Source organism: Dendronephthya gigantea, unplaced genomic scaffold (assembly GCF_004324835.1).
Source record: "Dendronephthya gigantea isolate DGI-Jeju-01 unplaced genomic scaffold, DenGig_1.0 000092F, whole genome shotgun sequence".
NCBI classification, from domain to species: domain Eukaryota; kingdom Metazoa; phylum Cnidaria; class Anthozoa; order Malacalcyonacea; family Nephtheidae; genus Dendronephthya; species Dendronephthya gigantea.
In genome coordinates this window covers 1-11,941 of record NW_021163102.1, presented here as the reverse complement: position 1 = coordinate 11,941, position 11,941 = coordinate 1, and the positions used below count along the sequence as shown (strand labels likewise).

Sequence of the window (11,941 nt, the reverse complement as noted above, 5' to 3'; positions counted from 1 at the left end):
AGCCAACAAACCTAGACACATGTATTCCCGCATGTATTCATATATCAACACATGCACAGACGAATCCTGTATTAGGACGGAAACGAATTCGAATGCTATAGCTATGTGTGTGCTCACACTTGTGAACCGGCTATCATGCCAGACATACGGATTATGGACTTTAGCATGCAGCTAGTCAGACAAACCAGTCCTCTGAATAACATAAATCACTGACTTCTATTATGGATTCACTCGTTAAATTTCGCATTTTTTTCGCAAGATTTATTTTACATGATTTATCATCGGCACGCCCCTGCACAGGCAAACTTTAAGCGCATGATTCCAGGTAAAATCACAGCACGAATTCATCAACAAAGAATTTATTGATCAGTTTGATATAATCCTATTTCTAATCTTAGCCATAACAAGTTTTTACTCCGTTTTTATATAAAGTACTTTGCATATATACAGTAGTTTCACAGGCGAGCGAGTATGTGAAATAGTACATAACACACTAACAAGCATTCTCGTCAGAACTTATAATATTCAATTACATATGATATATATCATAAAGCATATATAGTTCATTTGAGGTGCAAAGCTGAAATTAGGGTAAAACGTTTTTCACGCATCCTTTGTGCATTTTATAAATTTTACTTTTCAGATTTCCTCGCACGCCATTGAAGCGGAAGGCAGCGGCGAGGTACGAAACACCTCGGTGAGTGAACGGCTGTAGATCGTATGCGCCCGTCGTCGGGATTCTTTGGAATTTACCAAAACGACCGTCTTTGAATCTGTAGATCATGGAATGTGTTTCGAAGCTTGTGATGACATCAAAATATTTCGCAATGGTGAGATACATTATGCCATCGGCAACGAAGTGATTAACCTTGAAAACACAGCAAGGAATCAAGTTATGGGCGTCCGACCCTAATCAATCCATACATTTTTGGGACCGGTTGTATAAAAAAGAAGTTACCAACAAACTCAGGGTCGTGTACTTATTAAAGTACGATTTAATCACTACAAAAATATGGGTGCTTGCTAAACTATAGCAGAGGTGGGCGCGGTGCATATGGGCGTAGGAACCCAGGACACTGGAGGTACTGCATTCTCCTCCCCCCCCAATTTCATCTTTTCACGCCCCTCGCCTAATAGTATCTAGTTTCAACATATACCTTTATAGCTGCAGTTGTTTGCAGTTTTTGAAACAAGGCAAACTCAGTTCCATTCCATCGAAACACATTTGTCTCAGAATGCCAGGAACGCTTACTGCGATGACTCGCGAACACTAAAAACAATCCGTCGTTATTTTCAAATAAATCAACACTTATAGCCGCCGATGTTCTTAAACTCTGTGCAAAGACGAAACGGCGTCCGTTCCATTGATACACCACCGACTTAACCTTAAATCCGTCGTTGATAGAGTAATAATTTGCGAAGACTAAGAGAATCCGTCCTGCTTTGCTTCGAAAGAATTTACAGTCGACTGCACCGTGCGTTGGTATTTTTTGAAAAATCTCAAGATTTCCTCGGTTCCATCTATACACCACCGAAAATATTGACACACTCGTGTCATTTCTATAGTTTGCAAACACGAGGTAACTCTCTCCGTTTATTTCGAAGAACTCCGACGCGGATGCACCTTGTGTTTCAATGTTGGTGTAGTTCACAAACCTATGACCGTTCCACCTGTAAATGGCCGAGTCCAGCACATGTGTTCTTCCGTTATAGTGGTTCGCGGCTACTAGGTACGAGTTTCCTTGACTGGATACATACGTTATTGAACGGCAGCCAATCGTAGGTAGCGTTTGAAGCTTTTCGAATTTCTCTGAGGTTGAGTTCATCTTGTAGATAAATGAGGCTGTATTGTAACCATCCGGAACTGCATGGAAATTTGCTGCTGCGAGAAAAGTGCTTTGTCCTATGGTGAATATCTCCATGTTCACTGCTCCCTTAGTTTTTACGCGGTCATGGACATGAAATGCTAGTCGTGTTTTGCACTTCTGATTACGGACAGGGGTGTCAGTAGGTGTGAGGGTTGGTTCTGGGGTTGATAGAATAGAGCCAATCCGTGCATGGTGTCTTATTGGGGATACTGCCGGGAGAAGGTTGTTTTCGTGCCCAAGGATATCTTGAAAATGATTGAAAATACAGTTTAGCGTATACTGAAGCCTAATGTGGCCCACCGATTCTGATTTATTAGTCTGTGATGCAGATCCGCGGTAAATGACGGAAAGTAATGTGAACACAATATAAGCATCGATAATGCATGTATGAGTATAACTCGATCATAATACTTGGCGTGTGTAGAAAATGCACAGCAAATTAATGGTCTGTTCAGCTTTGCAGTGGTTAGAGAGCTGCCCTAAAAATTGCAGGCTGGCTCGCATGCAGGTGTAAGTTAGAGAATTTGCGCAGAAACTGTATTCACAATTCTTGCATTTATTTACTAAGGGATGAATCGTGTCGCAATGAAAATTTTGCTTTGCAAAAAATTGCAATACTCACCAGGTTCTAAGATTTTCTTTGCTGCCAATACTTGAAACAACTGCTGTGCTTGTTGTTTGCTGGCTACCAATTCTTCTTTCATCTCCTGGGCGTTTGTTTCGATGAACTGATATTTTGAGTTCAACTCGCTGAGACGTTTTTCCAGCTCAAAAACCTGATGAGCAAAAATTAACAGTATATAGCGTGAGGGTGGGAAACGGGGTAGTTACCCAGGGAGCCCAGGATAAAAATGTGATGAAGTTTTGATAGAGAGGTGGTGTAATAAAAGTGAATGTGCTCCGCCTTAAAAACGGGCACCACCACATGTCACCGTCTCACAACGAAGGAACCCAGAGCGAAACATTGTCCCTGTTCTGTTCAAACAAACGTCGCCAAAACTATATATATGATAGGGAAATATAGACAAAATATATATGATAGAGAAAAGAAAATTTTTGCTGTTTTTCAAAAGTGTGATACATCATGGTTATAGTTTTGAAATAAAAAGGGAAATGAAGAAAAGAAAGAAAAAATTTGCACGATCGAAAGACCCACTTTGTTGCGGGCATGCCATTGACTTAAACTCGCCAATCCTGCTAGGCCAGAGTATTCTTTCATTGCAGTAGGTTGTAAAATACTTTATTAGCGAATACTGCCTATACATTATAAATTATACTGATACTTGGCTTACTCTTTGTATTTTATTTTCTTAGCTATCTCGATCTGTACCTTATCCAGTGACCAGTTGGCAGTACAATCTCGACCATCTCTTCCTGGGGGGCCTGGATGACCTGGTATTCCGGGGGGACCTCTGACACCTACACAATGAAAAGCGGAAGAATAAAATTTAAACCCCAAACTTGAAGCTAAAGTAATTGTCGTTTCCGTCAGTTCCGTGATTTAATAATGCACAATTTACCAACCATCTCGTCCATCTCTGACAACACAGTTGCCTTGCAATCTTGTTCTACCAATCACCTAGACAAGGTAATATTCAGTTAATTTTTTACAGGAACAGCAGTGGAACAGTTTGGGAAAAAAATTGTGCTAAACTACTCTGTCACAACAGATCGAAGCAGAGACGTCTGGCTATTGTTATTCAGACATGGACGCAAAGAGCCTAAGTAGAAGTAGCTATTTCGCTGCTGAAAAAAGATGCTGCCGCCTGCCGGTTCAAATTATACAGTGGCTTATTATTCATAGTGATATCAGTTTGTCAAACTGGCGACTTCGCGAAAGTATATTTTCTGTATTTTTCAGTAATATTTCGCAACCAAACTGTGTAAGATAGATCTTACTCATTTCGATTCGATCAAAAACTTATGCAATACTAAAGTCTTATTCTACTATGACCATGGATCAATTAATGAGGGCCCCATGTTGACGTGCACAAGCTGCGCTCCGTTCTGATACCGAAGCATACCAAACTACCACAAGTATACAACTAATAAGTTCAAGATTATTGCTTTAATGAATGATGTAATAAAAAGTAACAATATACCTTTTGTGAGAACAGTGGTAAAAACAGCAGTGATTGGAGGAAGCAGCAAATCATGTTTCGCCTTAAAATCTGCACCATTTTCTCTGTTATCAGTTTTTCTTATCTTCTTTAAAATATTGTTTCTTCAACCGAGATTAAACGGCTGTGTTTCTCTCCTGTGCGTGCAGGTAAAACTGGTCCAGTTTAATGAATCACGCAGCTTTAATAAGCAGTGGGGACCAATACGATTATTAATCGGCTTTGAATTGTTGGCATACAAGACCGTTAACTGATCAATTATCACAGTTGAATCTTGACAAATGTGCAAATTATGGGAATTGCACTTCGAAAAGAGTTGAGTGAAACACATGCATGCCAAAGCATATATAGGTACTTAAACGCAAGTGAAAGATAGAGTTAGAAAGATGGTAAAACATATGGACTTCTACTTATCACATATCACATGCCATTTAATTTTTTTTTCGGACTATATAGCGTTAAAGGACTGTTTCCGAAATAATCTGACCTACCGGACTGATTTAAGTCACGAAAATCTTCCCTATCCCGTGAACTATAAAATTTAAAAATATGAATCGTCTTACACGGCAGGTTTTGCATTCATCGTCCCTTCATCATCCAAAACTTTGTAAAGCCACCGTAATATGCGAGATAAGATACATAAAAAGCAAGGCAAATTTATTTGAATGGCTGTCACGCTTCCCAAAAAACTATCTCCTGGATCTAGTCAACTATCACCAGCGCCGTTTTAGAGCTTATAGATGACAGATAAATATTAAGTCAGAGATGGCATGTTGTTTTTGTTGAAGATTTAGGAACATTCAGGGATCAAAAATATTCCCGGACACTCACCTCACACGCAAGTTAGTAAAAAAATCCATACCTTTCCATTGAATCTTTTCGTCGTAATACGTTCAGGATATTAATTTAATGCAGGATACTCATTACAAAATTAAGTTGCCTAAGTAAAACATCTTTGAAACTAAGAACTAGATTTTAGTCGAAATCATTCATACTTTTATATTTCGCTTCATTTGTCTGGACTGAAAAATTATCTTGTTCTTCACAACGCTGTACGTACCTGAATTAAATCGTTCTATATATTTTTATATCTATAGAAGATGATGAAAGTACACCGTAGTAAATGATACGAGTACTCAGTCTGCACTTTCGAGGAACCTCGAACTCTTTCGTCTGTAGGATTATGGTAATTTTATTGGCTTTAGCTTTGGCTTTGGAATTGGTCGAGTTTAGTGAGTTTCCTGGATCTGAAGAATACTCGGCTTTGATGTGATCTTGTTAGCTGGAGGATTGGAGGAACATTATAGGATAATACTTCTGATAATATGTTATAATTCTTCCGCTAATGTAAAATTTTTCTTGACTTCTTGGGCACAAAAAACTAAGTCGTGCATACAAAAACACCAATAAGCCGGCGAAAGGCCGGAAAAGCTTTGGTGCTAAATTCGTCATCAAAAATGATCGAGCCGCCTAACAGCCTGTAATGTAAACAAACTCTTTGTTTACATTTTGAACCGTTTCCCAAATATAATGTCTCTTCAGAATATTTAATACCTTTTGGATTTTGGTTTTCTCAAGATGGAGTTTATATGTCATTCAAAATTCTTAAATCATGGAGTCTCTGGCTTAATTATGAAAAAAACTGTTGGGCGAAACCGCTGCAACATCTCTATTAACTCTCCTCTACAGGCTACAGCCATTTGTATTAAGTATTAGATACACAGCCAATGTAGTAAATTTACAAAGATGGAAATGGTAGGTAGATGGTAGGTAGATGAACACTTTCACATCTGCATGCGGTTTAATTAAAGCACAAAAGCTGAAAAACGTTTTCTTCTATCATAACATTATACTCTGTTCATTTGTAACATACATGGAAACCACACTTTAATTAAACTCGTAGCAATTAGGCCTGCATCGAAGCTCACATGTTCCGGCGATCTTAACTTTTCCATATAGACATATTTATTGACATGTTTGACTGTTTTTTACTGACTATTTCAACTTCGACCCCAGTCTCAATACCATAACCGGAATTCAAAATGGCCGCTTACTCAGAGGTTTTTCATAAACAGTGCTATAAACCATAAACAAAGGTTTGTCAAGTCCTTTTTTAGTTGTCAAGCAATTTTTTGTACTCCGTTTCTTCTTATTTTTCTTTACATGCTAATTTTTAACCTCAGTTTTATTTGTATCATCGGGTGAATTATGAATATTTCTAAAATTTAAATTTTATTTATTGTAATTTTAAATATTATATTGTATTATAAATCGTTGGTTGTTGTTGGTTGGTTTAATATGGTTGTCAGGTTTCTACATTAATAAATCTTTTTTGACAGCTTGATGTAGTTATAATGGATTTTCTACAAGCTGAAATCGAGAGAAAAGCAAAGCAGTTGAAACAGAATGAAGTTACTGCTGTATGTTTTATTGTAATTTGTATTAAAACTGTACAATACATCATAAATTAATATATTTTAAAACTACCTGGACATTCTGCACCAGAGATCTTTTTAAAAATCAACTAACCTTTGGTAATTTTGTATTATGGTCTGCCTTCCAAATTCCTGAATCATTCAGTTCCCAACAAGATCTTGGGTGCAGAGAAACTATAAAGTGAATGCATAGCCAGGATAGTTTGGGTCAGGTTGAAGGGACTTGTTCTGTTTTGAAGGATGGTCAGTACATGTAGGCAGCACACTTATGCAACACCTAGAGGCAATAGCTTGAAAAACTCCATTATTATGTAGCTAATGCACACAATGCAATAACGGTCACAAGGTATCATATGATTTAAGAACATAATACTTTTTAAATTCCCTCTTTGAAGTTAAAGTCTTTTTATAGGGGTAAATGATTCCTTAGTATTTCTAACAATGGTTGTGTAGTTTTATCGACCTCATTTATTGCAGTTGTTACAATGAAATGCAGTGATTCAATTGATTGCAATTTTTATAGTGTTTACATTCTTTTCAATTATTATAATTACAGGCCCTATCTAATTTTAAAATTACCCTTGTTTTATATTTTGCTGTCCTAAAACATGACCCAGACAATTAGCTAATAGACTCAAATTTAAGTATCAAGTATGAAACTTTTGCAAGTGACATTATAGTTTATACTTTTTGCCTTCTGTCATTTTTCTTGGCACAAACCATGGAATGTAACTGAGAGTGTTTCAAGGATTTGTTTTAATCTGTTAAATGAAAGGCTCATGCCACCCAAGATGGTGGATTACTTTTGTGATACTTACCCCCTCAAAAATCAAAAATCAATAAAAAAACATTAGTCCGGCTCTCATACACAAATTCCCATCCACCCATGCAAAAACACCATAACTTGTGAAATTAATTACACTAGTTGATTGAAGGTTTATGAAATAAAAATAAAAAACAAGTTTTATGAGGTACATACACTATACACATCCTTGCACTCATCTCTCACTCCTACATTTTTGGCACAGCCCCCAAATTTTCAGCATGCTCTAAGATCACACTTACAATAAAAAATAGGATTATGAAAAAGATTGATCATGTGTAAAATTGTTTGCTAGTTGCATTTGCAAAGTGGGAGGCAAAGAATACCACTGTTATTTGCCATATTTTTAACACATTTGTTAATAGAGTAATAATGACACGAGAACCTCAACTTATAAACAAAGGCATTTCTAGAAGTTGAAGCATCAAAAGTTGTTTTGTTGACTGCTCAAAGTTTTTTTATTATTCATGTACATGGGTAGTCTATAATCACAGAGTGTCACAGGCATGCAAGTTTTATTGGTGTGTAGTCATGCAGTGTATAGGAACAGTGCCTGCTGAAGGCTGACTTATGTATATTTACTATGTGTCTCATATTTTTTCAAAGGAGAAAAAATATTTCCGTCGAGGGGATTTGGAAAAGCAGAAAGCAGATGAGTACAAGAGAAAGCAAGAGGTTGGTTTTCATTTGTCAACATAATATAGCCTCTTTGATAAGTAGATTCCGTTTGTGGGGCTCTTCAGATAAGAATCACAGGATATTCAGGTCAGATTGTGTGATAATCCCATGTCTGGTAATCTGATAGAGGAACTAGTATCGGTTCTTACTGTACCTAATAAAGGTTCAAATAAAGATTATTTTTATTATGATATGAACATGGGAGTATCTAACAGTTTTTTCACTTTAAATGTTGCTTGAGATGCGAGCAATATGGAAAAAAATGGATTTAAATTTGTAAGCCAGGCTTTTGCAGATATGACTGCACTAAGTATACAGTTGTTGCTTCTCTGGTCAATGATCGAAAATACTCTGCTATTTTTGTACATTTCAAAGTTCTAGTCTATCGTCCTTAAAACGTTAAATGTGTAAAATATTAGAAATGTATAGTCATCAAATTTGAAACTTAGAAAATCTTCTCAGGGAGAAGAGTTAAGCAGGAAGACAAGGATCATAACGAGATTATTCCAACCTTCATTGTGATGATGCTACTCATGAGTGTTTTGCACGATTACTATCTAAGCTTCAATCAACTTCAAAATCAATTGAAGTGCCCGTCGATAAAAATCAGATAAGAGAAACCAAAACTTGCAATTGATCTTCTTCATCGGAATCTCAGCGTTCTTATAATCCTCCGAACCCGGGCGTTTGAGCTAGAAAAGTTTCTTGTACTGCCATGAATGCTTCAAAATACGATTGTTATTTCTCTCGCTGAGGAGAATATTATTAGCAACTGCAGTTCATTGAGCAGAAGGTATACGCGGATATCACACGTGTTTAAAAAGATAAGCTATGGAGGCAGATAGTCTTCAATCGTGAGAAAGATGCCTGGAACAATATAACTGAGATAAAATTGTTGATGGCTCATGAGACATTTTTTTGCATCTGTTGCTGACGCAAATCAGACGACCCGACACGTCATTTATCACGAGAGCAAGAAGTGGTTATTTGTAAAGAAAAACCAACCTTAAGTCTGTTTTCAACTAGGTGAAGTTTTTTTCATGGAGCTGAGAAACATCAAAGACGAAATCAGCCATAATTACCTGAAAAGTAACCAATCAGTCAACCCTTGCCCCTCTCTACAATATGTCGGTTTGCAGCAAGCCTGCGTTTCCATGCAAAAAGGCGATACTGCCCTTTGCTTTCAATAAATGAAAGGTTATTACACAGCAATGATGCACTTTATGCTTCACTTCAATTATTTTTTTTTTCGAAGTGCTAGATCCGTTTCTTGGTCTCGTAATTAGTTTATACAGTTCTTGCAGGTCTTTCGCAGGTTTCGCTTAGTCATAGTAAATAATTTTGATTCAGGATTTTACATGCAGCAGGAACTCTGCCCGGCAAACATGTATACAGTGTCAGTCTCGCCCTAAGCTTAACTTCATCTACGCATCATCACATCATCTTAAGCTCTACGTATATCATCGTATCCTGTGATATGGGATGTGATACAAGGGATATAACGTGATTGCAAACGAATAGCATACAAGGCTGGTATTCAAACTACCTTGAACGCACGCCCTAAATCAATACCTTTGGTCTCCGTTAGTTCAATTAATATATTTGCAACAAAATTATTTATAACTTCACATCGAATTTTTGTTGTATAACAACTGCTTAAAATAGACCAGAAGGCAGAACACTTCTCGACGTTTGACTTAAGGGCCTTCGACATGCTAACTTTCTGACGAAGGCCCTTGGATCGAAAGAAGTGTTTATCTATTTTAGGTACTTGTTGATTGTACCATATTTGATGCGAAGTTGTTTGAAGACGCTTCCATGCTGATCCCTAGCTATGTTGAAATAACTCTCGAAAGTGTACAGAGGAGTTTATAACTAGTTATGCATGAGCCATCTGCACTGTTATACTTCAGTCGTTGAAAAAGAAAATTATATCAGAAACCCTAAGTGTATTTTACCCTTCTTTAAATACGAACAGTTTAGCTTTGTAACTATCGATTGAAAACCAGCCTGCTCTGTTACGCAGTTCAAAAAGCTTCATATTCTTATCTCAATTTAGGCGAAAGTTTCTGCCAAGCTAGGAAAACATGTGAGTAATATACTTTTTTTCAATTATCAGATCGTTTAAGTGTCGTCTGAGTGCATGCTCTCAGATTGTGATGAATGTGATCGTTAATTGTTTTGGCAATTCTCCGTATGAAATTACATTATTTCAAATGTAGAGTTTAGTGAAGGAATTTGGCAGGGCTTTTTATAAAGTTTATAAGTATTAAAGTATAGACTTATATAAACTATATATAATGCTTATAAGTATAGATATTTTTGCACACACATGCAGACACGTCAGATGCAATAATTTTGATATTAAAGGGACTTGATGCAGAGGAAGAGAAATCTTCAGATATTTTTGCGAAGAAAAGGAAAAACAGCGAAGACGAGGCCGCTGCATTGAATCTGCTTCCAAAAGATGAGGTAGTTGGAAAATGATCTTTGAGAAACAGTGTGGCAGTTTCTGAGTTATAATATTTTTTAAAAAATCGTTATTCATACAACTTGACATTATACTAGTGAATTTCCTGATACCTGCTGGCCACATTTTTTTTATTATTTTTTTGTATGTTTTGTTCATTAACGGATTTGTCGGTTCGTAAGGTAAAATATAGCGTTCTCGAATGGAGGGGGTGGGCGATATATAATTTAAGGAAAAGTTGCCGAATCGTCCGAATCTAGGAAGAGCTCCAATAACCCCCTCCCTCCCGCTATAAGGCACATGCTCCGATAGAATACATGTACCTTACTCTAAAGAAATTACCGTATTAGATAAATTGTTTACATAGAAATAAATGGTGGGGTTTTTTGCAATAATAGTTGATGAAAACAACATGAGAGATAATTGTGACAGCCCGTCTCGAAGTGATTGGAGTGTATTGGGGCAAAATGAAATTAAATTCATAAATTTGTTTGTTTTTTAAAGGTTGTTCGTCGCCTTAGGGAAAGGGGTGAGCCCATCCGACTGTTTGGTGAGTCGGATCAAGAGGCAGCAAAGAGATTGAAGTAAGTAAAAAACTGCTCTAAGTCGATTTGGTTTGGAATTGTGAAAAGAAACTGAGAACAAAAATGAAATTCGGACTTTTTCACATCGGTTCAATTGACAAAATAGAGAGCTTACCTACATTGTGTCTGTTTTTCATGGCTTACAATTCTGAATTATCCACGTTTGTTTACATCATGTCTCCGTTTTGAAAAATTATTTATGTTGTAGATTGCTAGAGATGTTGGCGCCTGACATCAATAAAGGTTTAAGAAATGATTTCCGTGAAGCCATGGAGCAAGTCGATCAAGACTATCTGGATGATATGTTGAAGCAACAGCAGGTAGCATTGGTAGTTACACATGGATTGCACTGTTTAGTCAGTAATACATTAGGCAAATAAGACCCAGACCCACTGGGTGCTAAGTTGTAGAACGCGATTTTTGCTTTTCGAATCGAAAAGCTTTCTCTAAAAGAAATTTTAGAAAGCATTAAAAGAATAGAAGAAGAATAGTTAAACGAATATAGAAAATAATAGTATGTAGCTCGTTATCACAGCTGGTTATTAAATATGCCTATTATTGATTTTGAAAGAATACCAGCACTTCAGACGCTGATCAAGAGAACATCATCAAAGTGAAAAATGACGGAACAACATTTGAAAATATTCAGGTAAATTCATGCTTAAAATCTGCACGAGACCAACCGATGTCCGCTCTAATATTCCCATGTCAGGTTTGTTCATTTGCCATCCAAGGCCAGTTTTACGGATAAGCCAATTCACGGAATACTGTGAAAAATTGCTCCTGGTTTGGTTTAAACAAATTTAAATCTTTTCGAATTATTGTGTCTATATTTCTAGTTTATAATCTTTTAATTTTTTTATCGAGGTTTGAAAATTTTACCATCCAGTTGATAGCGCTCTCCAGTTCATCCTATCACGTTGACAAATAACAGAAAAAACTATAGTTCCAACCGTGCGGTAT

At 36.8% G+C, this 11,941-nt stretch overlaps 2 protein-coding genes across 2 annotated transcripts; one reads left to right on the top strand and one right to left on the bottom strand.

Moving 5' to 3' along the window:
* Positions 1-371: 371 nt before the first annotated feature.
* Positions 372-4,904, bottom strand: LOC114533523. The gene is made up of 6 exons (XM_028555053.1): positions 3,971-4,904; positions 3,393-3,447; positions 3,199-3,287; positions 2,491-2,644; positions 1,158-2,113; positions 372-868 (listed from the first exon to the last, which is right to left on the bottom strand). The coding sequence occupies exons 1-6, from the start codon at positions 4,046-4,048 to the stop codon at positions 587-589; spliced, it is 1,614 nt and encodes a 537-aa protein (XP_028410854.1). The 5' UTR covers positions 4,049-4,904; the 3' UTR covers positions 372-586.
* Positions 4,905-5,962: 1,058 nt separating this feature from the next.
* Positions 5,963-11,690, top strand: LOC114533459 (pre-mRNA-splicing factor 18-like; the record flags this gene model as incomplete). Its single annotated transcript, XM_028554975.1, has 8 exons — positions 5,963-6,084; positions 6,328-6,408; positions 7,853-7,921; positions 9,984-10,013; positions 10,295-10,396; positions 10,899-10,978; positions 11,187-11,298; positions 11,550-11,690. Coding segments are annotated over exons 2-8 (600 nt in total), but the record flags the coding sequence as incomplete, so codon positions are not given.
* Between the last annotated feature and the right edge of the window lie 251 nt (positions 11,691-11,941).